The 26,805-nt window shown below is 39.7% G+C and overlaps 3 protein-coding genes across 6 annotated transcripts in view; 2 read left to right on the top strand and 1 right to left on the bottom strand.

Moving 5' to 3' along the window:
* Window positions 1-12,719, top strand: part of vcla (vinculin a) — a 28,685-nt gene extending 15,966 nt beyond the window's left edge. The window contains exons 8-24 of one of the 3 annotated variants that reach the window (XM_037685312.1): window positions 577-667; window positions 765-912; window positions 1,002-1,155; window positions 1,320-1,495; window positions 3,835-4,025; window positions 4,288-4,314; window positions 4,503-4,702; window positions 4,925-5,053; window positions 5,147-5,296; window positions 5,375-5,483; window positions 5,575-5,877; window positions 5,965-6,089; window positions 7,220-7,405; window positions 8,316-8,492; window positions 9,324-9,527; window positions 9,652-9,756; window positions 11,777-12,719. In XM_037685312.1, the coding sequence (XP_037541240.1) occupies window positions 577-667; window positions 765-912; window positions 1,002-1,155; window positions 1,320-1,495; window positions 3,835-4,025; window positions 4,288-4,314; window positions 4,503-4,702; window positions 4,925-5,053; window positions 5,147-5,296; window positions 5,375-5,483; window positions 5,575-5,877; window positions 5,965-6,089; window positions 7,220-7,405; window positions 8,316-8,492; window positions 9,324-9,527; window positions 9,652-9,756; window positions 11,777-11,923 (2,622 nt within the window). In that variant the 3' untranslated portion in view covers window positions 11,924-12,719. The remainder of the gene's footprint in view (window positions 1-576; window positions 668-764; window positions 913-1,001; window positions 1,156-1,319; window positions 1,496-3,834; window positions 4,026-4,287; window positions 4,315-4,502; window positions 4,703-4,924; window positions 5,054-5,146; window positions 5,297-5,374; window positions 5,484-5,574; window positions 5,878-5,964; window positions 6,090-7,219; window positions 7,406-8,315; window positions 8,493-9,323; window positions 9,528-9,651; window positions 9,757-11,776) is intronic. The other 2 variants (XM_037685321.1, XM_037685328.1) reach the window with 2 other exon arrangements.
* Window positions 12,720-15,250: 2,531 nt separating this feature from the next.
* ap3m1 (adaptor related protein complex 3 subunit mu 1) lies at window positions 15,251-20,883 on the bottom strand. The gene is made up of 9 exons (XM_037685339.1): window positions 20,835-20,883; window positions 20,260-20,537; window positions 18,340-18,511; window positions 18,088-18,225; window positions 17,916-18,001; window positions 17,686-17,819; window positions 17,243-17,450; window positions 16,887-17,031; window positions 15,251-15,467 (listed from the first exon to the last, which is right to left on the bottom strand). Exons 2-9 carry the CDS (start codon window positions 20,530-20,532, stop codon window positions 15,367-15,369), a joined length of 1,257 nt encoding a protein of 418 aa, XP_037541267.1. The 5' UTR covers window positions 20,533-20,537; window positions 20,835-20,883; the 3' UTR covers window positions 15,251-15,366.
* A 1,137-nt stretch (window positions 20,884-22,020) lies between these two features.
* The window catches only part of adka (adenosine kinase a), a 14,397-nt gene continuing 9,612 nt past the window's right edge, over window positions 22,021-26,805 (top strand). The window contains exons 1-3 of one of the 2 annotated variants that reach the window (XM_037678750.1): window positions 22,021-22,150; window positions 23,831-23,905; window positions 24,697-24,750. In XM_037678750.1, coding sequence (XP_037534678.1) covers window positions 22,056-22,150; window positions 23,831-23,905; window positions 24,697-24,750 — 224 coding nt within the window. In that variant the 5' untranslated portion in view covers window positions 22,021-22,055. Of the gene's footprint in view, window positions 22,151-22,794; window positions 22,898-23,830; window positions 23,906-24,696; window positions 24,751-26,805 lie in introns of those variants that run through there. The other variant, XM_037678760.1, reaches the window with a different exon arrangement.

Here is a 26,805-nt window from a genome sequence, read left to right on the forward strand (position 1 = left end):
TGTTTTTTCCATTCAACCTTTATTTATGCAGGTTAATCCCATTGAGCCACGGGGACTCATTTACAAGAGAAACCCGAAAAAGAAATCAAGAAAATACATCTAAATATTTAGAAAATATAAATATATACATACACGTGTAAAGGGCGGATGTGTTAAACAAATACAACAAAGAAGTGAAGCTAAAATTTTATGCATATTAAATGTATAAAAATGCAAAATTCCTGCCATGTCTTTGTGAGGCTTGAGTTGGTTTAAAAGAGACAAAGATCAGATTATATGAGGCAGATTAAAGTTGCAAATAATTGCAATTTATTTTCTACATTTTACAGTGACTGGAAACAGAGTGAAACAAATAGTTATGGATCACTGTAAAATAATAAACGTTATATATGAAGATGTATAGACTTTTATCAGTTTAAACATTGTAAAGAGCTAAGTTTTACTTTAGTTCAGTTTGAGACCAACTAAACACAAAGTAGTCAATTAAAACTGAACTCTTATATTTTAACTGAAGGAGAAATGTTCTGTTGTTCAAAAAATAAAATTAAAATGTTCTTTTGTTTCTCTCGACATCAGGATATGGAGGCTTTGAAGAGATCTCTGGCTTTGATTGAGTCAAAGTTGGGACAAGCTAAAAGCTGGCTCAAAGACCCTCATGGACAGCCAGGTAGCTCTGTGTGCTGCCTGTCTAGCCTTCATCTGATATCAGCACTTTGTGTTATTCTATCCATCCATCTCACACTGCGGCATGCCGTCGTCCTCAGGAGACCCTGGCGAGGTGGCGTTGCGTGTGATCCTGGACGAAGCTGGTAAGGTGGGAGAGCTGTGTGCTGGGAAGGAGAGAAAAGACATACTGGCGACCACTAAAGCTCTGGGACAGATGACGGACCAGATTGCAGATCTACGAGCCAGGTGGCATGTTTGCACACACTTTTTCCTTCACTGCATGCAAGTTATTTTGTTCTCATACTTCAGTTTATTGTGTTTCTTGTCTCCAACAGGGGCCAGGGTCCAACACCAGGGTGCGTTCAACGTGCAGGCCAGTGCTCACAGGGCTTAGATTTGCTTTTTGGCAAAGTGGACAGTGCTGCTCACAGGCTGGAAGCTCTAATCAATGCCAAGCAGGCCATTGCTAGAAGGCTGGATGCTGCACAGGTCAGAGACATAATTGAAAAATAAAACATCACAGTAATCCATGAACGGCTCCTCCTCAAGCTATTCTTCATTTTTGTTTTTATGTCTTGCTCTTTGTCTTTAATCTTAGAAGCACATATATTTATTCACCAGGTATAAATTATATCATACCCTTGTTGTTGTAGGCATGGCTGGCCGATCCTAATGGTGGTCCTGAAGGAGAGGAGAACATCAGAGCCCTGCTTGCTGAGGCCAAACGCATCGCTGACCTTTGTGAAGACCCCAAAGAGCGAGACGACATCCTGCGCTCCATAAATGAGATTGCAGGACTCACTGCCCGGCTCGTAGAGCTACGCAAACAGTATGCTGCTTTTACTCTAACACATGCATCAACAAAAGTGCTTTGCAAATGCTTCATTCTTAGGTCCTTTTCTTCTAGGCTCAGACTGCATCCGCAAGTCACCAATAGGTGGCTTTCTATACCTATCTGGAAATTATGTTGTTGCCGGTCACCACTGGGCATCACTCCTACAATAAGGTTCCTAAGAGTTTAAATATGGGGTGCTGTTTGAATGCAGGTTTGATGGAAGGTGTAGGAATAAATCTGGGGAGAATTTAAAGGGAAATACCACCTAATAAAACACAAGCTGAAATATATATATATATAAAAATCCAATAATTCTCAGTCGGGTCATCTGGACAGTTTCTTTTTTATAGACGTTTCGCCCTCTATCCGGAGGGCTTCGTCAGTCAGAGGAGTTCCAGTAAACTGTTTCCCCACCAAGCAGTAAACTCCTTAAGTGAACCAACCAGTTTGCTGGAGCTAAGATGGTTTCTGAGGGTCGTCCTGTCCCTTTTCGACTCCTCCCATATATAGATCTTGCAGTGATTTACCAGCAAGGGGAAAACAATCACTGTATGAATTTTTAATTTTCTGTAGTATTCAAAATAAGAAAGCTCTTCAGATCCATCCAAAAGTATGGATCTACATTTCAAATGAAAAAGAAATAAAGTAATGCTCGTCTATTGTGGGGATTTATCAAGCTTTTTTTTGCAATCTGGAACAGAAAAAAAACAAAAGAACAACATGTGGCTTAAAAGGTGCACAACCTCTGTGTGCTTCTTTGAGGAACTAAATGTAGAATCAGAATAAGCTTTATTATCATTGTACCGAAATATAGTGAAATTATGTTTGTACAGTCATCCGAAAGATGGGCGGAGTGCACGTTGCTGCTGCTACTGGAGTGCAGCCCCTTATCCTTTTTCAGAATACTTTTTTAGATAGAAAAGGAGAAAAAGCCATGCGAATAGGATAGTGAAATTACAATAAAAGATCTCTTGGATTATTGGATTGGATTATTGAGCATGCATCAGGAGATCTCTTCACACCTTGTCCTAACAGGACATGACTTAAGACATCAAAAAACTACCAGCAAGCATATTTATGAAGACATTACATATGCATTTGATGGCAAGACGGTGAGATTTGTCCATGAAGCACTTCCACAGAGACCATAGTCTTGATAAGATGTTGGTCAGCTGGCACAGCTCTGATAAGCCTTCACAGAAGTTTTCAGGGGGGTGCGAATAGACAAAACTTTTCCTTATTTTGCACATATCCCAGGAGAACTTTGATGTCGGCCTGTTTTCGAGGCCAACAGTCAGATTCAGATAAGCCACAATTGTTGATTTTTTTCAGGCAGACTGTTTTTTCTTGTCAGCCTTGAGTCTTGTTGGTACTTTCAAGATCCAAAATGGCCAGATAAGTGGACATTCCGTTGGTCTGTGCTTATGAGCCTCCTCCAAGGTCATCTCCAACATGCTACATGCTGGCGAGTCCCAGAAACCGCAGATGGCCTGCAATACTCACAAATTGCTTTCATCTTACGGTTTAGCTCGTAAATCAGCTGATTTTGAGTACTCAAGGCTTGAACCAAACCTTCACAAAGACTCAGCCGTTTTGCCATTGCCGAAACTGCTGCCACTGTCTTCCTTAATAGCCGATAACATAGGAATCCGCCAATGCCAGAAAGCAGAAACCCTATCATGAATCCAATCATATAAACATCTTCGGCATCCTCCAGAGACAAAACGGAAAAAACACATCAGCTCCCAAACTCCCCATGGATTCATAACGTATTATGCCGCGTGAGTCTCAGCAGGGCATGAGGGCTCTCCAGGACACTGTCGCTTTGTTGAAAAGATTTTGTCGATTGCGTTGAAAGTCCAGATGACCAGATCCATGACAGCAGTTTTCATTCCAGAAGATGTGTAATAGGAGCTCCGATACACAGACAGAGAGCAACAAAAGCAGGAGGAGAACAGGAAAGGGAGAGAAGGCATCCGCCTTGCACGAGAGCGAGTGCAGAAAAAAACAAAAACAAATAGAGGACCCCAAATTCCTACATTTATGTTTCTGATATATTTCATTATTTCTCTTTATTCCAAACAGAAATATGTTTTAATAGTTTTACTTTCCTGTCTGTAAAAGAGAACACAATGCTCTTACATAATCTTAGTTTATAATTGTCATAAAAAATGGTATTTCCCTTTTAAGGTGCTATCTAACTGGAGTGCAATCTGATGTTAACCAGGTGACGGGTTTAAAAGCCTTATTTATGCACTAACATTTTGTCCACAAAGCCTTCAACTGCTTTTGGTCTTCATCTCTACTCACCTCCTTTTCTATTATTGTCTCAGGGGTAAAGGCGACAGCCCAGAGGCCCGCGCTCTGGCAAAGCAGATCGGAGCAGCGCTTCTTACCCTGCAGTCCAAAACCAATCGGGCCGTGGCCAACATGAGACCAGCAAAACCTGCTGTCACTTTGGAGGGGAAGATGGAGCAGGCCCTCCGCTGGGTGAACAACCCAGGGGTGGATGACAGAGGTGTAGGTGAGCAGAGAACAGCAGCTGTAAGGAATGATATATACCTTACTTTTGTGAGCCTACGGGGATGAAGTTGTCAAAACATAGCAGTTATTGATCATTTCTAAATTAGACAAAAATGATAATGCAAGATGGAGATAAATCTTATGCATGAATCACTGAATGACTTGCTTTTCTCCCTAGAAACATTATTTGAATGCTTCGTTGTGTTGTCTTCCTTTTTTGTCATTTGTTTCCTCTCTTCTGCCATGCTTCCATATGGGAGCAGAATGCGAGAGGCTACAGTGGATCACAGGTACCTGCTCACTGCTGCTTTAGGGGATGAAACCAAACCACGTATATAATGCAGCATCCACTTTTTTAATTTAGAAGAAAAAAGTAAAAAAATCCAGAATATGTCTGAGTATTTGAGGTTTTATTGAACCCTGAGAAGATATTCAGTATCTAGATGTGGTGGAATCTCATTCTTGTTTCTCTCTACAGGTCAGGCAGCAATCAGAGGGATGGTTGGGGAAGGGAAGAGGCTGGCAGGAGGCTTGTTAGGCCCATATCGACAGGACATGGTTGGGCGCTGCGACCGAACAGAAGCACTGATGAATGCTTTGGCAGACATGGCAAGCAGAGGGGAGGCTGAGGCTCCTCACGCACGTGCTACAGCTGCACAGTTGCAGGACACCCTCAAGGTATCTCTGAATGTTACAAAATGATTCTTTAATAAAGGAACACTTGAGATTCACTCCACTAGTTAATGGAAAAGCTTTAAAGACCAATGTCTGGGGATCAGTAAACACTTGGAGGAAGAATTATGGATGACTCAGTGATTACGATACCAGATTTTTGAGTACAAAACCGCTGGTGTATAGTTTCACCTAGTGGAAAGACTCACCATTCTCCTCTTCTCCCAGGACTTGAGGCAGCACATGCAGGAGGTGATGACCCAGGAGGTGTCAGATGTTTTCAGTGACACCACCACACCCATCAAGCTGCTGGCAGTGGCTGCAACTGCTCCTCCTGATGCCCCAAACAGAGAGGAGGCCAGTAGCATACAAATTCCCAGTTACACCAGATGTTTTTAGTGTAAGAGTTTGTAATGTTTATGTACCTAACAATATGCATGCTTGACATAGGTTTTTGAGGAGCGTGCAGGGAACTTTGAGACCCACGCAGGCCGGTTGGGAGCGACCGCAGAGAAGGCTGCCGCTGTGGGAACGGGTAATAAAAGCACAGTAGAGGGCATTCATGCTGCTGTGAAACATGCCAGGGAGCTGACACCACAGGTACACCTGAATTGCATGACATAAGCAGATAAAGCATATGGGTGTCAAAATGAACTTGAGTGTGGCGTGCTTGTCCAGGTGACCTCTGCTGCTCAGATCTTGTTGAAGAATCCTGGTAACAAAGCAGCATATGAGCACTTTGACACCATGAAGAACCAGTGGATTGACAATGTGGAAAGACTGACTGGTGAGGAATCAAAGGTTCAACTGGCAACAAGTACTTTCACTGAAGTTGTTGGGGAGTTCAAAGGATTAATCTGTGTGTTTTTTATCCTCAGGTCTGGTTGATGAAGCCATAGACACCAAATCTCTATTAGATGCTTCTGAAGAGGCCATAAAGAAAGACATTGACAAGTGTCGAGTTGCCATGGCCAATGTTCAGCCCCAAATGCTTGTTGCCGGGGCAACAAGCATAGCAAGACGAGCTAATCGGGTCTTGTTGGTGGCCAAGAGAGAAGTAGATAACTCTGAAGATCCACGGTTCAGAGACACTGTGAAACATGCCTCGGACATCCTCTCACACACCATCTCCCCCATGGTGATGGATGCCAAGGCGGTGGCTGGGAACATACAAGATAAAGGTGCAGATTTCAGGATGCTGTACGATGAACCACCATTACCTTTTGTTTACTGTTGTATCTCCCTTTGTTTTACTTTCCTGTCCACAGCTTTACAGAAAGCATACTTGGACTCATGTCTGAGAATTCTGGCTGCAGTTGGAAAAGTTAGAGAAGCCTTCCAGCCTCAGGAACCAGACTTCCCTCCTCCTCCTCCTGACCTGGACCAGCTCCACGTAAGCCCGTTTATAATACTTGTGACCCTAATTATCTAACAAGCACCTAAGACCATAAACTGAAACTTCTCAGTGTCATAGCACCAAAGTTATTTCAGTTCTTAGCCCTATTAACATGGGATTAGTTTTACCTAGGGACCACATGCTATTTGTAATAATTACAGAGATTGTCTGTGTTGTTAATCCCGAGCGAATCGACCATGTCAGTAATTTGTAAAGTAAAAATTCCACCCGCAAATTACCTACTATATTTTGCTGAACTCCGAGGTCCTGTGATAATATTAATCCAATTAATCCAAGGCATCTTTGTGGGTTGGACAGAAATGGGCGGGATCCGATACATAATGCGGCGGTTTTTGTTTTCTAAGCAAAATCATTTGGAAAAATATAGAACGAGGCTATTTTAATTGAACACACTGCTTGCTTCGGCTTTTGTAGACGCTACTTCCTTCACCGCAGATGACAGCAGGTGCAGAGACGCGCAAAGCTGGTGATTGGCTGACCCATCCATCCATCCATTATATTTACCCGCTTCTTCCTTTTTGGGTAGCGGGAGTCATTGGTGCCCATGTCAAGCCATCACTGTGCGAGAGGTGGGGTACACCCTGGACAGATCACAAGTCTGTTTCAACTGGCGGGTCAGCGGACATGTACAGCCGGTGACAGGTTGTCTATCTGAGCTTAACGCAACTTTTTTTTACTTCTTTCAACCAGCTGGTTGGACCTGCCTCCTCCTCAACAAGTAGATTAACACAATTTTATATTGTGCATTCTTGTTTCATTTTCTTTGTGCTGTATGAGTCGTAAAACCGCATCAAAGCTCGAGACTGGCCTGGCCCGCACATTAATATGGACCGGCCCCACCCGTACATTATTATGGATCGGCCCGGCCGTGACAACGCAGCACGTTAACATCAAATCCGGAAGATGTCCGTACATTTCAGCTAAATCTCAGGCTTTGGTTATCCCGTGCAAATGCGCCACATAAAAAGCAGACGTTGGGGAGTAATTTATTTATTACATGTGGTCCCTAGGTAAAACTAATCCCGGGCTCTTCTTAAAATCATATTGCTCAAAAATACTTAATACCATACAAACCTCAGTTCATCACAGTTTACCACATTTTCCAGGTCAGTGATGAGCAAGTGCCACCAAAGCCCCCTTTGCCAGAAAGCGAGGTGCCACCTCCTCGGCCCCCGCCTCCAGAGGAAAAGGATGAGGAGTTCCCGGAACAGAAGGCTGGCGAGGTTGTCAGTGAGCCCATGATGGTGGCAGCCAGGCAGCTGCATGACGAGGCACGCAAGTGGTCCAGCAAGGTCAGTTCATACAAAAACTGAAGTTTTAACTTGACTTTTTAGCTCAGACGTGTGTGTCATATTTTAGGACTGTTTCAGCTCTTCAGACACTCTTGCAGGACATTGATGTATCTTGTATTCTGAGAAAATTTCATTTATTTTTAATCCCGAAATGTGGACATCAGTGTCTCGATTCCACTTTCAGAAGAAAACTGGAAACTGTCATCTGCTTAAATAAAAGGCCTGTAATGTTTATGGTCCTCACACACACAAACAGTTACATGCATGACAATAATAACATACCTGACATGAGATACTCTACATTTTCAAGCATAGTAAAAAATCAAATCAATTTGCAGAGGACCTTGTGTATCTAGGGCTAATTAGTTACTGAATATCCATAAATAATGCCGTATTTTGATAATTGTTTTCCATTTTTTAATCTAATATACAGAATAAAAAAGTTTTTCGAAACAGACACAAAACATAGTCCTACTGAAACTCTCCTAACTGCACCAGAGAAACACCAGCTGAAGTTTTGCTTACAGTTCACCCTTATGTTGTGTCAGACATCACCTCAGGCACATTATGCAACTACTGCCTTCCCAAACCAACTCCTCTTTCTTCTTTTTTTCACCATTAAAGCTGGTTGTACCCTTGCGTGCAGTTTCACCTGTCACCCATCTTCAATTCTTCCTCCCCCCCCCCAAAAGCTTCTCCTCCCTCCTGCAAATCTCCTGTTTTCTGTTCTTCCATTCAGTGCTTGTCATAGTGTACTAAATGCTTCCTTTCCACCTACCATCCCCGGCTTTCTCCTCCTTTTTTCTCCCCCTCTTCCTTCTTTTCTTTACTCCTCTTATCAATCCTGCTCTTCCAACCACCACCAACAATCCCCCATCCCCGTCTTACCCCACCCCCCTGGCTGGCCCAGCCTGAGGATGAGGAGGCAGTAGAGGAGAGGGAGGTAGATGATGAAGATGAGTTTACTGATGGTGAGGATGACTATGAGCCAGAACTGCTGATGATGCCGTCCAACCAGCCAGTCAATCAGCCCATTCTGGCAGCTGCCCAGTCTCTCCACCAGGAGGCTCGCAAGTGGTCCAGCAAGGTCTGCACACGTACATAAACATGAGCATGCACACACGGGGTTCACAGCTGTTTGACTCGACACAAACTCACATGCACGCATGCAAACAGATGAATGCACCACTGCTGTTTCAGGAGAAGAAACACAAAATGAAGTGAATGAAAACTGCGTCTGTCACTGCCGTGGAAACTGGAAACCTCCGACCAGCTGTAGCAGCTGTTTCACTGTTGCTGCAGATGAGGTTGACACGTGGTTATAATGATGCTAAAGTTGCGCTGAAGGTCAAGGGCCATGAGAATGGCAAGTTTGTTTGTTGCACCACAAACTGGCACTGGCTGGCTTCACAGGTCCCTTTATGCACGATAAGGAAAATGGTTCCAAAGTGGAGCCAGGCTCTCTGTCGTCCTGTTGCCTCGGTTGTCAGTCACTGGTTTCTGCTCAACCTGTGAAGCCGAGGATGACAGTTTCCTAAAGACTCCTGGGTGATGCAGCTTTAACATTAGCCTGCCTGCTAACCTGGTGCCTGCTTCAGCTCAAATGTGCACTAATCACCTCAATGCAGTGGCATCACCTCATAGGACTAACTCCAGGTCATCTGTGATGTTTAAGATCTTCAGAAGTGAGCTCTGAGGAACATAACTTGCTGTGACACTGCACGCAGCTGGCTGCCAAACACCTCAACCTTTAATGCTTGCTTCATTTTTGCAAATCAAATGTATCACCTCAGCATTTGATAAATCTTACAATTGGTTGTTGTGCAGAAACATGCTTCACACAGATTGTTTTCTTATTCCAAGCCGTGTTCATCAGATCGCAGCTCTTACTGCGTCACTTTTAACTCCACCTGCACAGGGTAACGACATCATCGCAGCAGCCAAGAGAATGGCTCTGCTGATGGCTGAGATGTCTCGCCTTGTGCGCGGCGGGAGCGGAAACAAACGAGCGCTGATTCAGTGCGCCAAGGACATCGCCAAGGCCTCCGATGAGGTGACGAGGTTGGCTAAAGAAGTGGCCAAGCAGTGTACGGACAGACGCATCAGGACTAACCTGCTGCAGGTTAACCACAATTTACTGTTTTAAACTGAAACTAATGACATAAAATACATTCAAGTGACTTAATGTCTGTTTTTATATAACATTCTTAGACACTTGTCTTGTTTTTTTATTACATTTTCTCTAGGTCTGTGAACGAATTCCTACCATCAGCACTCAGCTGAAGATCCTGTCTACAGTCAAAGCCACCATGCTGGGACGAACAAACATTAGTGAAGAGGAGTCGGAGCAGGTAACACTAAACACACCTACAATTCATCCATTGACATGGATTCCTCAGGGCAAAACATTTGGTCCAAAAAGTTAAAAATAAAAATATAAATACAAAAAATAAAAAGCAGCTGGACTTCTAGTCTGTAATTGAAGACATTTTGATTCCCATCTGAAAGTTTTCTTAATTCAAAACTGGAGTGTGTGGCGCTCCGAGCGTTAAACTGCATGAGACAAAACATCTGCATCTGCTTAAAACTGATCTTCCAAAACTTCAGGTTTGAGGAAATAATATTAAAAGATCAGTTTATGGCCAAAGCCTGAATCGTTTTAACAACTCTGTGAGTGTAATCTTGGCTTAATGAAAAAGTTCTTTTTAACTCCCATATTTTAAACAAGCAAATAAGTGAACTTACTGGAATTGTGTTTTATAAACTAGATTATCCTTTAGTTCACAGAGAAAACTAAAAATATTGTTTAAATCCATTACAGAGCAAGCGTTTAGATTGTGTGACCAGTTTGAAAGAGCAATTCAAATGCTGTTGTAACTGAACAGTTTTGGACAGCTCAGTAAATGCGAGTTACTACGGCAAACTAATCTATTTTTTATACTATAAGGAGCACCGGCTAATAAGGTGCAATATCAATGAACGGGTCTGTTTTCATACTTAAGATGCACCAGATTATAAGGCGCATTAAGAAAAACAAAACAGACAGATAAGTCAAACTTTATTCAACTCATTCAGAATAACCACATAAAATCAGTTCGAGGTCAGTAAACGCAACCAGAATTAATACACAAGGTGCACCGGATTATAAGGCTCACTGTCATTTTTTGAGAAAATTAGAAGATTTAAAATGCGCCTTATAGTCTGAAAAATATGGTAATGTGCCCACACAATAAATTATTTTACATAGCGGAGAAATCTAGTTTCAATCTAGTTTCAGTTTCAATCGAGGTTTGCAATGCATTTTAGTTCTGTTCTGCATTTTATTTGCAAATTTTATTTCAAAGCTTTTAAACACTGTGTCTAAGTAAAAACAAAACAATAAAAGTAATAATGACTTAACTGATGAATGAATCCGTCTTTATTACAAGTTGCCTTGAAAAGTGTTTGATCACAATTAATCACGATCGATTAAAAAAAAAAACAGATTTGGGATTAATTAGTTGTTTTTTAATTAATCGACCAACAGCCCTAAAAATAAAAAGGACAGTGGTGCAGAGGGTGCTGCAGCACCCCCAGATGGATGCCAGAGGACATGCATGTCTAAATGGTAAATAAAAATAAAAAAAATCACAAATTGAATAAAACGCATATCATTTGTGCATATGTTTAAATTGCAGAACTATTGGGCTATTATTGAGTTTTGAAAATCTGCACTGTTATTTTATATCTGTGTGTAACAATTTACCACTTTAAACACACAAAAAAATTGGGCACTCAGCCGTTGATCATGGTTGCAGTTTTACATTTTATAGTTTGTCCAAATTTGCCAGCATTATTGTATATTGCATATATTTGGTATTATGATAGTCCTCATATAGGTATATGACTTTTACCATTTTTTTAGATGCTCACTGCACTCACCAACTGCAACTTTTTCCTACGGCTATGCTTGTGATTTTTAAAAATGTGCTTCTGGTGGTGCTTTTATTTTAAAAAGGCACTATTTTGATTTTAGGTTGGTTTTTTTTTTCCTGTAACTTTAGTTAATAACTATAACTGTAAAAGCTGTAAAGTGTTTCAAAGCCTGAGTTCACGTGGAGAAAACAAGGTTTTTCTTGCACAAAGAAAAAAAAAAAATCAGACAAATGTTTTGATTGTGGTCTGGACTTTACCACTTTTACTTAATGACTTAATCAAATCTGCATATCTGCTTTGTTTGACTCACCTGAAACAAAAGAGCAGCTGCTCCTCGCTCCATCATGTTTACATTTTATTTACATTAAAGCATATCCATCTTTTCATCTAAAATAAAATGAACTATTTAAAAAATCTTGAACTTTCCGTTTACTTTTTCATGATTTCTCTGACCAGGCCACAGAGATGCTGGTCCATAACGCCCAGAATCTGATGCAGTCGGTAAAGGAGACGGTCAGAGAAGCCGAGGCAGCGTCCATCAAGATCCGCACGGATGCAGGATTCACCCTGCGATGGGTGCGGAAGACCCCCTGGTACCAATGAACACGGAATCCAACACGCCGACGCTGGTGTCAGTAAAATGTAGCAATGTGCACCCTCGTGACGAGTGAGCGCATCGAGAAGCTGCAGGATTTTGAGCCATTCTCCGTCGTAGTTTGGGTTTTACCACCAGGAACCATCAAATTCAGCACAATGCAGGTTTGATTTATAGGTGCTCTGCTCTCCTTCATGTGCAGCTGTGACCTCCCACACGCTGATCGGAGACAAGTTTTAATATATTTTTTGGTATGTTGTGTCACAAAAACTTTATCTAAATCTTAGGTATATATTTTTTCGCATGTTTTATTTTCTATCTTCTAAAGGTAAAGTCTGCCATTGAGACATTTACCTGCTAGATGTTTACTTTGAATTGATTTTTCAGCTGTAGTTTTTATTGTATGTTGTATATAAAAATAAAAATAAAGTTTTATAGACACATTTTCAGCTTTAGTCACAAAGTTTGACACTAAAATGTAGAGTCTGGCGCGAGCCCATGAGCTCCGCTCTCTTCATGTTTACTTTTAATAATAAAACCGAAAATTCAAAGCAGATATTACTATTACTGATATTTATACTTAAGTATAAAATCACAGTTTTTCTTTGATTACAGAAAAACAATAGCTTAAAGAATGGCGGTGTTGGTTTGAGCGGCAGTGAAGTTTAGGTTTTAACGTGTTTTTAATTCTATATTTTTGTTTTCTTGAACTTTACCAGTGAACGATGCCAAAAGATGGATTTTATTTCACTGTAAACCTCATTAAGTTCTCTTGCTTAACGCTCAAAAATCAGGTTATGACAAGCAACAATGCAGATTTTCTTTAGGAAATTGTAATCCCGTTTTTATGTTTTATAACAAAAAATATGTGAATGTTTTCTGCTTCTGTTTTTTTTTTAATTTGCCGTATAACAGTTGAACTGTTTGTGATTTCTCAGACATTTTAGCAGCCCGTCAACATCCAGATTTTAGACTTTTTTTTTTTTTTCTAAGCAGCCTCAGTTTGAACGCTCCAATTCAACAGATTTTTTTTTTTAATGACCCCGGTGGTTTTAAATTAACAGGCAGATATAATTGATACACATAACTTTTTCCTGTTTAAATAAAAAAATAAAAGTGTTAGGTTAGAATTTAAAAATAATTTGTGTCACATATATACCTACAACCAGACCAGTGAATGCATTTTTTTATTCCTTTATGAGATTTTGCTTTTTATGACGAGCAAGTCAATGATTACATCGAGGCTCTGAGTGTGTAGTCTCTTTACTTAATCAGTATTTGTGAGCAGTCTTTGTGATGTTTAAGGACAAAGCTCTTAAGCACGGGACGGTACCGGTTTTTCTTTTATTTGCTGGGCCTGCAGCGATTGCAGGCCCCTCAGCAGGGCGTAGAGCTGTATGTACTTTGTTTAATTCACACCGAGTGTATCCGGAAAGCCTCTAGCCCTGCCAACACATCTGCTGTGCCTTGGAAAAATAAAGATTATAATAAAAACTGGAGTCTGCTTTTTAATTTAAATGGACGACATTGTGGAGAGTCAGATATTCAATGGAAAATTGTGTTTTTGTCCAAGTTAAAGTGTTTTTGCTTAAAGTGCTCATTACTATTAACAGCTAGTCCAAACCAAAGTGGACTACTGCTGCCCTAAAACAAGTCTTAGAGGTTTCTGAACTTTTTTTTTTCTTCGGCAAACTGTTTAATAAAACTACCAATAGATAAATAAAAATTTTCATTAGAATTTAGCATTTGCTTATTCAGCTTTCACTTTATGGTTTTCCCGTTTTGTTTATTTCTCAGACATTTATTGCAATCTAACTGCTTTAGCCATTCATATATCAAAACATTCAGCTCATTTGGGAGATGGGTCCTATGATTTTTGTACCGTATTTTTCAGACTATAAGGCAAACTTAAAATCCTTTAATTTTCTCAAAAATCCATGGCGAGCCTTATAATCCAGTGCGCCTTATGGATTCATTCTGGTTGTGCTTAGTGACCTCGAACCAATTTTATCTGGTACAACTGAACAATGTTGTGAATGAGTTGAATAGTTTGACTTATCTGTTTTGTTTTGCTTAATGCGCCTTATAGTCCAAAAAATACGATAATTTAAACTTTTAAAAATATATTTTACTACTGTATATTTACAAGTATTTCCTCAAAAGGTATACAGTGATTTATTTACCTCCTTCAAAACCATGTTTCTCTTGGAGATCTGCTTCAAAATATTTGCTCTAGTTTATTTTTCTCCAGTTGTTACTTTTAGCTTTTACCCATTCTTTCCCACCTTTAGCTAGTTTTGTTGCTCTTTTTACCTTAATGTTCTGCTTTGTATTAGCTTTACCAGCTCAGGTTTAGATTCTTCAGGGAAGTCAGGACTCAGCATTCACACATTTTTACATCTAACAATTTCTAAATTGATGTTTGAAAGAACAGAGAAGAAGAGAATGCAGTTTGTTTAGTAAAGCAATATATATTTGGCATAGCTGGTTATACAAATCACTGAGTTTGAGTCAGCTGTCAAACAGCCCAATATGTGTAAAGGCATATAATAGAAATCATTATGGAAGTAAAATGAATCTGTTTGAACAAATTTGAAATCATAGCCACAAAAACATGATATTAAAGCTTTTATAAGATGTAAAATGACATACAGATTCAACGTCATACAGAAGCTTTAACTAGTATTTCCCATTTTGAAAGCTGATTGTGACAAAGCTGTACCGAGTAAAAAAAAAGTTGCACTTGAGAATATGCGAGGCTTTAAAAGGTGCCAACAGACTACCTGATTTCCTAACTTGTAACCAGATCATTCCTATGTCAAAATTCATCATGGACCTTCAGTAGCAGACGAGGAGATATAGTATTAAAAATACTTCCTTCCCTTGAGTCTCCTAAACATGCAGTTTGTGCTGTAGTGTGCTATAAAGAGCACCTTAAAGTGTGCCATCGATGCAACATTAAAGGGTGTGCAGAAAAAACTGCAACTACTTACAAGGCAATACTTTCAAAAAATCGACATATATATATATATATATATATTTATTTATAATAATGTGCCTGTAATATATATATATATATAACTTTCTTTCTTATTTTGAGTTTGTTTTCCAAAGGCATTTCTAATTTCAGGCAAAGTGTAGGAAATATTGTGCAAGAGAGAAGCAAGGCATGAGCTGCAGGTGTTTTTATACGTTAAATATTTAGACATGAATATACACTAATAGCACTTTAATAACTTTTAAGGCTTCCCTTTACAGGACACGGAATTGTTCACTCATTAAAATGCTCAGCATTTGGTATAATAAATTAGCTGTTAGAATGCAGAGGTGGTCATTTATAATAATGTGCCTGTAAATATGTAAGACTTATTAGAGAGATAACTCAGGAGTGTGGTAACCTTGTCATCCGTTTGATACATTAGATCCGATGGTGCGGATTGTGCACCATTACTCAGGTCCGCACTTGGAATTTTCCCGCTTTGGTCAAATATTTGACCCCTTTAAACGGTTTGTACTTCTCTCCATACATGTCGAGACGGTTCACTTTGAGACCTGCACCAAGGAGAAAAAAGCTGCGTTAGACACGAGAAGACAAAAAATTATGGATGCACCATATTGGATTTTTGACCGATATCCGATATGTTAAAACTTATTTTTATTTTTTTTGTTGCCCTTGTTTTATTCTGAAGCCTTTTGTTGTCATCTTGTTTTTTGTCTTCACCCTGGAGCTGTGGCCTGCAGCAGGCGGCATCAGCCACCACAGGTAATTTTTCTTAACTTTTTTGTACGTTTTTTTTATTTTTTTTGTAATAATTTTGGCCTGGTGGGACCAGTAGTCCTGTTTTCACCCTTTTCTTTTGCAATAGGTGTTTTTGTAGCTTTAGTCTGGTATCAGCAGCAGCTTCGACAGCCCTGTACAGGGTTGGCCTGCAGCTGTACCTTTTTGTTTGGTTTGGCCGGCTCACCAGGTCCTCCTTTAAGTTAATACTTTGGGTTTTTTGTGTCATTTGGTGGACACGGGAACTGGGGATTCCTGGTCTTTTCCATTTTTTTTTTCAGGAAGCAGCAGTCTTTTTTAATAAATTTAATTTTGAACCCCCTTATGGGTGTCCCGTGTCCTCCTTTAATATGTTGTGCCCTTTGAGGACGTAACATTAAATGGGACCAAGAACATAACAGTGGAATTAAAATACTACATTATTCTACAGGGTCTGTCAGTTTGCCCTGCTACCAAATACAAATGCCAAAAAGGGGGCTGAAAATGATGTAACACTTTATCTTGGATTATGTTTAATGTCAAATTTATTCATGACATTTACTCTCTCTAACACAATGACAACACTCGAACAGTGCAAATTTGTAAATTTTCACAAACCTAAACTCAAGCGTGCGCGTGACATAACGTTGTGCTGGTGCTGCAGACATCCTTGTCACTGGGTTGTCATACAAAAACAGCGCCTTTTATTTATTCATATATATGTATATGTGTATATATATAAACAGCGCCTTTTATATGGTGAGTTATTTTGATGGAATGGCCGATGTCCGATATTTAACTTTATTGCTAATATCAGCTGATGCATGCCGATAGTATTGCGCATTCCTACAAAAAATACTGCAAAGTAAAAACCATGCTGTAATTACAAATCCAAGTCCTTTATCCAGCCATTTATAAAATTTAAATAACTAAGAGTAAATAAGTCTTTCATCCAATTGTTTATTTTTATTTTTATTAAATCTGCCTTCCTTTTTCCAGACGCTCCTTTCCTTGCTTGCATTATTTAATGTGCACAGATTAGAAACAAAGCGCAGCCTCTACTTCTCACCTGGCTGCAGCTGCGCACCCTCCACTCAGCTCTAACACCCCTGACTCCTCGGGTTGACTGTCTAACCTGACCGCTGCACCTTAGTCACGGTGCAGATGTAAAAATACAACATAAACTCGTTAACAAGCCGGTCATTGAGAGTTACCTGATATGGCCAGTTGCTGTATCTTCAGATCTATGTTGATTGAGGGGTTCTCTTCTGGTTTTGGGACTCCAGTCTGCATACTCAGACTGCCTCGCAGGTTTGGGAGCTTCTGGGGGTTGAGTTTCCCAATGTCCCAAACCAGTACCTACCAAAAGGGATGTACTCATAGTGAGAACAACAACCGTGTCTGCACTGAAGAACCACTGAAGTAGAGCATTTAGCAGGTGATTAGGATCAAAGCAACTCTGCAGTGAAGCTTTAAAATGATACCAAAACTGAGCAGTGTAATGACACCCTTTCTAGTTTGTCTCTTTTAACAATATGTTGCTAATTAAGTCTTGTTGGTGGTTGTTTACCTTGGTGGTTAGGTCATACGTGTGATTCCCCTGAGAGGCTGTGAGATTGACGCTGAGCACAGATTTAGGCATGTGGATAGTGACCCTCAAAGCTTCCACCGTCTTCCCCATGGTCTGCTTAGGTCCAATCGTGATTTCAAGACGACCACAAGATCCTGTATCTAAGAAGCTGATGTTCTGCTTCACATACACCGGAATGGCTACAAGACTGAAAAAGGAGCCAGACACAGAAGTGGCCTCAATCAAATCAAGCAGGTGGGAACAGGAAGCGGTTACAGGAAAAATAAAATCAAGCTGAAAACGTAATTTCTGTTGACATCAAAGCAAAATGAAGACGATCTTACTTTTGTCACGACATTCAATCACATAAGAGTATACAGGTCATCAAAAAAATATGAAGGATTCTTAAATAAGAAACTCAACAGGTTGATGTTTGTGCTTACTTTTGAGAGCTGACGTGATACGACATGAGTCTGAAGTTTCCATCCGGCGGGATGAAAGACAGGACGCGCTCCGCCTCCCAGCGCTTGAACCGCACGCATGGGTGGAAACTCACGTCGTCCAGAAGCCGGGGATTCTTTTACCAATTAAGAATAAATTTTACATTCAGAAAACTGGACAAGCAGAGTACTAATGCAGAAAGAGGAAAACACAGAGCTGAAAGAAAACCAACCATAAAGGACAGGGTGAGATCAGGCATCCCAGAGAGCCTGACGCATGCTTCAACCACACCCTGGATCTCTGCAAACACCGTTGTACCTAAAACAAGATTATATCCGCTTACAGAAAATACTAATATTTAATGTGAAGAACAGAATCTTTGTAATAACATAACACGTTTTTACCAGATTTGTCCACAATAGCATCAATTTCCTCTATCACATCAAAATATGCCTCATTATTGGTGTATTTCACACTAGCCCGCCTCCATGGAATTATAGATAACTGTCCTGTTGGTAGTACATTGCCAACATTACTTCCTCCTGGAAAACACACAAAAGACAACAATGCATTATGTCAACCATTAAGATCTGACTTACTTAGTTTACAGGTGAAGAGTCAGCCGTCCACACTTCTTCAGCTGAACTCTTGTTTACCTGTCAGCGTATTGACGACCGACCGCAGGATGGTGGGAGGCTTTATCATCTCCTTGAGGACGTTGGACTCTGTCGCCAACGGAAACCCGTTGTCCAACATCTCCTCCAACAGCTCGTAAACAATCACCACGTTGTCACTGATCACACTTTCTGAACATTCTCCAAAGTAATCCTGTGGACAATAGGGGATCACTGAAATCAATCCAAGACTTACATAAATAAATAAATAACACTAAATTAGAGTTCCTAGAAAGCAGTCGGCATTGTGTACTAGTATAATAGTTATGACCTGAGTTGAAAACCTGTAAATGTTTTCACTAATGGATCAACACTGGGCTGCCACTTCACCTTTACAAAACAAATGCATCTGAAATGTGTCAACACAATGTGCTCGCCTACTTCCTTTGTGCACATTACGTTCTACAACAACACTGAAAAACGGTTTATTTTTACATTTTAACTCGTCAGTTCACCTGCAGGTCAGTATGCTCGAACAACACAAACACAACATTGGATACCTGCTTAAAAATTAAAATTGCACAGTAGTTTAAAATTTTTTCTTCCTTTGGCTCCTTAAATCTTGAAGCAACCGAGCGTTCATGGCAAATGATTTTTTCCTTGCTTTGATTGTGTGAATGTTCTCATTTCTTCGTGTCAGGGGAATTTAGGTAAAGGTCATGGATGTATCACTTACTAATGTTAAATTAACGTAGAACCACGTGTGTAAGTTAAGAGTTGTTTTGTCAGAGAGGAGCCTGCGCACCTAATAAACTCCAAGGCCTCTAAGCTGGAAAGCAGAGGTTGTTTTGACCTCGCCTCTGTCTGATAAGCATTATAAACAGACGTTACAACTGGAGCTTCAATGTAACATCTGTGTAAGCCTGTGTATTAACTTTGACCCCCCTTGCAAGGAGTAAAACTGGGTTGAAAAATTCTCTCGTATCAGAGTGGCTTATTTGAGTAATGAGTTGATGATAGGATAATTAATTAATCCAACATTTAGCTACTTTATTGGAACCTTTATCTGGTGATATCGCTCCTGGGGGCTAAAAGATGATCTTTATGCAACACAACACAATCCTGAGGACTCCAGAAAGAGTTAGGACTAAGTTGGAAATTGAGTAGACAATAGCGATGAGTTTACGTAAGGAATATATTAGTCCCTAGTGACTTAAATTTCATGACAGACGTTTGAGAAAAGACTCCGCAGAAGAGTCACTATTATCCAAACAACAATGCTTCACTGAAAGACTACAAGCATGGAGGACATGCCCGTGGTTATTCATTATAAATGGAACCATGTGCAGTTAGCTGAGTCAAAATTACTTTGCCCACAAGATCTCAGTTACAGAGAATCATCCCTTAAGGTTTTGGGACAAAGCAATGCTGTTAGGTTTTGTTCTTAAAAATATTTTTTTCCCAGATTTGAAGCGATTTGATCAGTGTGGGTATGTTCCCCAGACAAAAGAACTTGAACCATGTGCTACATAAACAATTACATTAGGAGTGCAACCTAAAAGGCAAAGATATACAAGTAACTACTCATTTCTACGTGTGGGAAAAGCTACACCACCGTAATCATCTCTGATCCGGAAAAACAACATGGTTGCCACTATTTTGAATCCCTTTAATTAATCTGCAATATACAACTGATAAAAGTTTGTTCATGTTTTCAAACACAACAAAACATTGGCAAACGTTTGCCTTGTTTCCCCAGTTCAAGTTAATCTAAAACTGTCGAATGGAACAAATAACAACGAATATTGAAATCTGATGAACCATAAATCATTTCAACTACTTCAAGCATGTCCTTCTTTAACAGAACACCAAGCAGTTGCACATAGTTTTGCATCAATGTGCAAAAAATATATATATATTGGAAAAATCAAACCCCTGCTAGAAAAAGGAAGACAAAAGCACCTGGAATGTGTCTGCCACTCTGTGCAGGAACTCAACGACAAAAAGTGGGGGGACTTCAGTTTGGACAACAGACAGGAAGAAGAGTTTGCCCCTGTAAATAGAGATGAGAAAGTGGTGTGGGGTCTGTAGGATAGGGGGCACATTTTCTGGACCCTCTGCCTTCTCCCTGGCCTCGAAGAAGTAATCACACACACTCCTGCTGATGACACTCTTCCAATGTTTCTCCAGGAAGATGTCTCCAGAGTGATTAATGAGGAAGAGGCTGTGGATCATCTCAGCTGCAACAAAGAATTTGCTGTCGTCATTGATTGTTACTGAAAAAAAGATAATTTATCAGCAGTGTTGTCTGTATATTTCACTTTTGTCCTATTCAAAACGACGAAACGTGAAAGCGAAACAGCAGCAGAAGCTGTGATAAACATTAACTTAGACTTTAGATAATTTCACCGTTTGGTTAACAACCTGACACTGGGCGCCTTGCACATCGGTACAAGCTAAAAGTTAAATAAGATGAACAGTTACGACTTTCACAATTATACAAAGCTTTAAAAAAACTGATAAGCAAAAACTTTTACCAGCTGGCTCCAGTTGCAAGATTTCTGATGTCTATTCTAAAAGGACAGAACTGAGTTGCCTAGAAGACGCCTGTTGACTTTTGCCCACGTAAACACACCGAATCAAAAGTAAAAATTATCCAGCTGTGAAAGTAAAACTTTTATAATTTTACTACAATGTGGAGTCGTAATGTGAGATGAATAAAGTTGGTGTTAGGGTGACTGACTATTGTCAAACTAAATTTCTGTCTTTTTAATCAGGCAGTATTTTGGGGCAGCTATACACTCAGATGCGCGTCAGAAATTAGGTTTTATTGCCCTACGTACAGTCTTGCAGGAATTCGATAGCTTCGTTTTGTCTATGAAACAGACTAATTTTACCTTCTTTTTTTGGCAAATACGCAACCCAGTAACAACGTAGAAACATATGTATCCTGTAGAATATAATATAATATAATAATATATAGTAATGTATACATAATATACACAGTATAATAATACATAATGTATATCACTAATTAAAGATTTATCTCTGATTCATTGCAAGTGAATACAAAATAGTGTAGTTTTTGTTAAAAATTGTTCACAATATAGAATAAGACAACTGTGTCAGGCTGAAAAATAATATTACTAGACAAAATCAGCATGATGGCACTAACAGTCTAAAATAACATTTGAATACTTTTATTCAGTTACTTTTATAAACAAAAATTTACTTATGGAAATAAAATATAAAAATATATAAACATAACATAAAGTTACTTTACGGATCCCTGAGGAAAACTGCCTGTATCAGACAAATTCAAATTTACGAAAATTAAAATCATTATTATTATCTCATTAAAAAAAAAACTGTTGAAAACTAACATTTTGCTTGTGGTGCAAATTACAACAGAGTGCAATGATGGCAGTGTATCCATAAATTACATTTTAACAGCAAAAAATATCTTGTGAAAAGTAATATTACTTGTTACTTCAAGATCCCAATTATTTCAGTAACATTTCGTATGCGCGATTTTATTTTTTAGATTATTTTTTACGAATCACATTTCTATTTAATGTTATTTTAGTTTCTTGAAATGACATTCCCTTTTTCAGTGCAACCAAAACGCCTGAGGAAGAACGCTTGTAGTCTGCAGCCTGCAAGTCTCTACTCAGGGGCCAAAGGCCCTTTTTTATGTCTTGACCGCATTTTCCCCCTGAGACCAAAAGCAGCCGAAGCGTGCTCGGACCGGTACAGACATGGCTTCTGATGAACCAAAAGCAAAGAAACCTAAACTTTCGGAGAACAAGAAGACAAAGTCTCCGACCAAAAAGGCTCCTGCTGTCAAACTAAGGTAACTGAACGCGTTGGAGATAATGTTGATAATAAGAGTTCTGCCTCGTTCTTTGAAGGGACAAGACGCGACAGCGCTCAGCTGACAGCGCACATGTGCATATCTTAAACGTGATACCGAGTTCATCGAGTCCGTCAATTGATGTTTAAACCGGCACACGTGCAAAGTCTGTTTTGTTATTGTTTAACAAAGACTGGAGTTTAGTTTAACTTTGAGCTGAGGGCTCCGGTAGTTGTGTCAATAAATAAAGGTTGAATGAATGAATAGGTCTTGCATATTGTAAAATCTGCAGAAAGAAATGCTGTTTGGGATTTTTGTCCATCCAGTCGCACTGGAAGCATGCACGAGCCATCCTGCACCAGCAATCCAAAACAACACAAGTGGTCACGTGATCTGCATTCTTCATTGTTTTCAGGCGCTTTTCCACCTCCTCGCTGTGTTCATGATCACTTCACAGTTTCCGCAGTAGTAGACTCCTCGCGTCGTAATAAAGCTTTGAAGCAGTGAACAAGCCAATCACCAGCAGGGCTGTCTGCCGTGGCCCTTCCTCCTCCAGATGCCTCCAATCGGTCTGTCTCCAGTAGGAGGAGCTGTGGTTGCAGGAGAAAATCGATCTGCCCGCACGCTGAGCTGAAATTGTTGGGTTTTGTTTTTGGATGTGAAGCCCTTTTCAGAGCTGGTTTTAGGTTGCTCAACAGGTCTGCCAGTGTCTAGCGCACAGAGGAGGCACATGATGTCTGCTGCCAGGTAAGAGAGCGCACTGACATTCAGCCTGGAAAGGTGATGGTGAAGGCAGGCATGGGGTTATGGGTTTGTGGAATTGGCTGCACAAGCCCATTAATCATCAGCCTGCACACTGGCACATGGAGGAGATAATAGTAAGGGTGTGGCATCTGCTCTAAAGATGCATTTGGCTTTTAATTTTCCTCCTTGTTCGTAATTCCTATTCGGGTATAAGAAGGGCAGAAATATGGCACATGTTCATATGGAGGCTCAAAGACTTGCATCTGGGGCTTTCCCACGAGCGCTTGCAAGATTGTGGTGACCTCATTTATGTTGGAGCGTAGTGCACATCTAATCTAAATCCTTACCTGTGGTTTCACTCCCCGTCTGCAGTGCGTTACTGATGTGCCAGACAGGTTCTGAGAGGGGATGTTTGGACGCCAAACAATCTCGTGTTGTCGGTCTGCAGGGTCTGTGTTTGAATCATAAGAGCTCGATCTTGATTTGTCTTGGTATTAATTCTCAGAAGGGTCGAGCCCTGCGGATGGTTTTGTCCTCAAAAAGCAGAAGCGCGCCCAGACACCGCTGTGTCCTCGTGTTGCCTCGCTGCGAGTGTCATAACATGCACGCCTGATTGCCCAGATCCTCACCGCAAGCCACATTCATCATCTTTTTTGGAACGTTTCTTGATGAGTCAGGGATGTTTTTTTCATTCCAGTTCAACGGTGCGATTCTAATGAACTCTTTCTCCGTTTAAAGGCTTAAAGTTTTAAGTTAACAGAAGTCATGTGAAAGCTGAAAATGAGCACATTCAGTCTTTTCCCGGAGCCAGCATAGAAGTCTTTTGTTCCTTTAGATGTGACGTTTCTGAGGATAAATGACTCACTGTTGTCATTTTCATCTAAAAACATAATCAGTCTGTTTTTAGTTATCTTTTTTTTTTTTTGCTTGTTTCAGCCCTAATTTGCTTTTTGGGATGGGAAACCCTTTATTGGACATCTCAGCTGTGGTGGATAAAGACTTCTTGGACAAGTAAGTTTGACCTGCATCCTTGTCCTTGTTATTGATTGTCGCTCTATATCTCAATTCAAACGCTAAGTAGGCAAAATGAAAGGTAAATCCAGAATCAGCAAAACCAGACGCGAACATTTATCGTTTCGTTCACACCTGTGGCGGCGGGGAGATTATAATGGGAAGAGTGTTTTTTTTAAGACTCGAGCGATCAATTCAGAAAGAAGATACTAAGGACAAAATAAGCCCTGCTGCTCTAATAATCCATGTCAGTGGAGCTTCATGTCAGCTTATGCAGCACTTTAATATATCTTGAAGATAAACTATTAGTCTGTCCTACCTGTGGGTAAATAATCAGTGCTGCTTTCCTGTTTTTCCTTAAGTTCACATCGTCAGCTTTAAAGAAAGAGTTGTTTTTCTTGAGATATGGAATCCCTGTCAAAACACTTCTCACCCTTGAATAATTAAATTGCATCAACTTGCAAAGGGGCAATGGGCTCCATTGGTTTCCAGTTCAGTGTTCTTTCAGGTGGCCCTTGCATAAACTTCTGGATTAAAGCTGAACTGGTCAACCAAAACTCTTAACTTGGCCTCATTAAAGTAGGACTAAAACTGCCCTTTAATCTCCACCGTACCTTTTTCTTTCGTTCAAGGAAATTAGACTTTAATTAGAATTACTGGACTTGGACTGAGAGCGTTTAGGTCCTCGTCAGATGTTTTTCGGTACTTTGTGTATTTTAACATTTGCAAAATGTGTTTTTCTGTTTATTTGAAGAAACTAACACCATTTGTCTCTCTTTGATAATTTGCAGGTACTCTCTGAAGCCCAACGATCAGATCCTGGCTGAAGATAAGCACAAAGCGCTGTTAGTATTTCCCACAATGCAACATTTTCTGTAGAATAAGAGATGTGGTAGAGCTGGACGACAGGGTTTCCACAGCGAGAAGTGTATATCTGCACTAGAGAAATTGCATTTCCTGCAAAAAAAATGCAGTGTAAATGCTGAAGATGTTCCTGAAAAACAGCTGAAATTAACTAAACATGCTGAAATTTAGCTGAAATGGACGAACAAGCCTAAGTTAGCAGAAGAAAGAAGAAATAACGTTTGTTGAATTAGATTTAAATAAGCAGAAATGAGGGAAAAAAGGAAATTAGCTTAAAAAAAAAATCTGAAATTATCGAAGTTTAGCTGAAAAGTAGCTGAAAATCCAGAAAGAAGCTTAAACTAACAGGAGGAAGTGGAAGAAGCTGAAATGAACTAAAAAATGTGAAATTAGCTGAAAAAGCTAAATTTAGCACTTAACAGATTAAAAGTAGCAGAAAAAAGCTGAAAGGAGCAGAAGAAATCACCATGAAAAACTTGAATTTATCTGAAAATGGCTTAAATTAGCTAAAAATGCTAAAAAAAATAAATAAAAAAAGTAGTTGAAAAGTTAGAATAAGATTAAATGAGCAGAAGAAAGAACATATTTGCTGAAAGAAGCAGAAATTATCGCAAAAAAATGGAAATTATGTGAAAAACCTGAAATTAGCCAAAAAAACAGCTGAAACGTAGCTATAAAAGCAGAGAGAAGCTGCAATTCCAAGAATGGAAAGAGTGCATTTTTGCTAAATTGGGCTGAAAAATGTTGAAATGGGTACAAAAAATGTGGAATTAGCTGAAAAGCTTAAATTAGCATAAAAAACAGCTATACACACTACTGTATATACTGGTAGTAGCTAAAATAGTAGAAAAAGCTGAAACTTGGAGAAATAAGCTGAGAAGAGGATAACAAGGTGACATTAGCTGAAAGAAGTTAGAAGCACAAAAATGTTGTAGTTAGCTGAAAGAATCTGAAAGGATCATAAAACAGCTCAAATTAACTGAAAAGAGCTGAAAAAAGTTTAAATTTGCACAAGTAAGCTGAACAGAACAAAATGTGAAAGGAGCAGTAAAAGGTTGTAAACACATTTAAAGATTTGAAGGATGTAAAATGAGCTCAGTTCATTTTCTATGAGGGGAAAAAAGTGTTAGGAAAGGCTAAATATTTGAAAAAGTTACCAAAATATTACCAAAGTCATAGCAGGATTGTCCTGAAAGAGCTGAATGATTTGATGATTTGTCGAAATAGCTTAAAAACTGCGAGACGAGAAAGATGCCTAAAAACATACGGAAGAAAAACGGTTCACAGTAGTGTGGACGCTTCATAAACGTTCACACACTTAATCCAGAGTTAGAGCTTCTCTTGTTGTGGAGAAGGCCAGTCCAGACAGGCACATACGAGACATTGCTACCACTGACCTCTGTTCCTGCGCAGACAGCCAGTGGCAGCACAGCAGAGCGAGTCTCATCCAATGACAGAGCAGGACACTTCACCTCCCCAGTCCCGCTGAGACAAGAGCCAGAAAGCAAACATTTAACAGCTGGAGATAAGAACGTTCCATGTGACAGTATTTGTACCTAACCAGTCTGATTCTACACTTCCATAAGAATAGATCCTATTTTTTTTTTAACTTTCATGTATTGATGCTAGAGCTGCAGAAGACTTGAGACATTCACATGTAATATGTTTTTGTAGATAAAAAAGTTAACTTTAAATTATAGAGTAAGCTTGCACACAAGATTGCAAACTTTAGAGGAAAAACTAGTCATGAATTAACTTGTTTAACCTGTCAGACCAGCTTGTTGTAGTTCTAGACAAACAATCTTTTTTTTTATGTTTCCATCTTCTCATTTCCTTTCTTTCTACACGCTCCCTCCCTCCCACTGTGGACCTTTAGCAGCAGTGGGTTTGACTTATTTTTCCAAATAATCTGATCAGACACACAGTCTGCACCACACAGATAAAACACAAACAAAATTTAGTGTGTAGCTTGATGCGTAAACCATATTTCAGTGGCATCAAAAGGCGAATTAGAGCAGCTTTAACCCTTGGGGGGG

This window comes from Nematolebias whitei, chromosome 1 (genome assembly GCF_014905685.2).
Source record: "Nematolebias whitei isolate Nwh7 chromosome 1, NemWhi1, whole genome shotgun sequence".
NCBI classification, from domain to species: Eukaryota; Metazoa; Chordata; class Actinopteri; order Cyprinodontiformes; family Rivulidae; genus Nematolebias; species Nematolebias whitei.

Bases quoted from the DNA above. Each gene is read 5' to 3' on its own strand.
- ap3m1 (XM_037685339.1), bottom strand. From the start codon at position 20,532: ATGATCCACAGCCTCTTCCTCATTAATCACTCTGGAGACATCTTCCTG. The intron at 18,226-18,339 runs GTAAACAAGAGT...TGTGTTTTCCAG, and splicing joins GGTCGTCAATACGCTGACAG to GAGGAAGTAATGTTGGCAAT. The intron at 17,032-17,242 runs GTAAACAACCAC...CCCTTTTGGTAG, and splicing joins CGTATGACCTAACCACCAAG to GTACTGGTTTGGGACATTGG.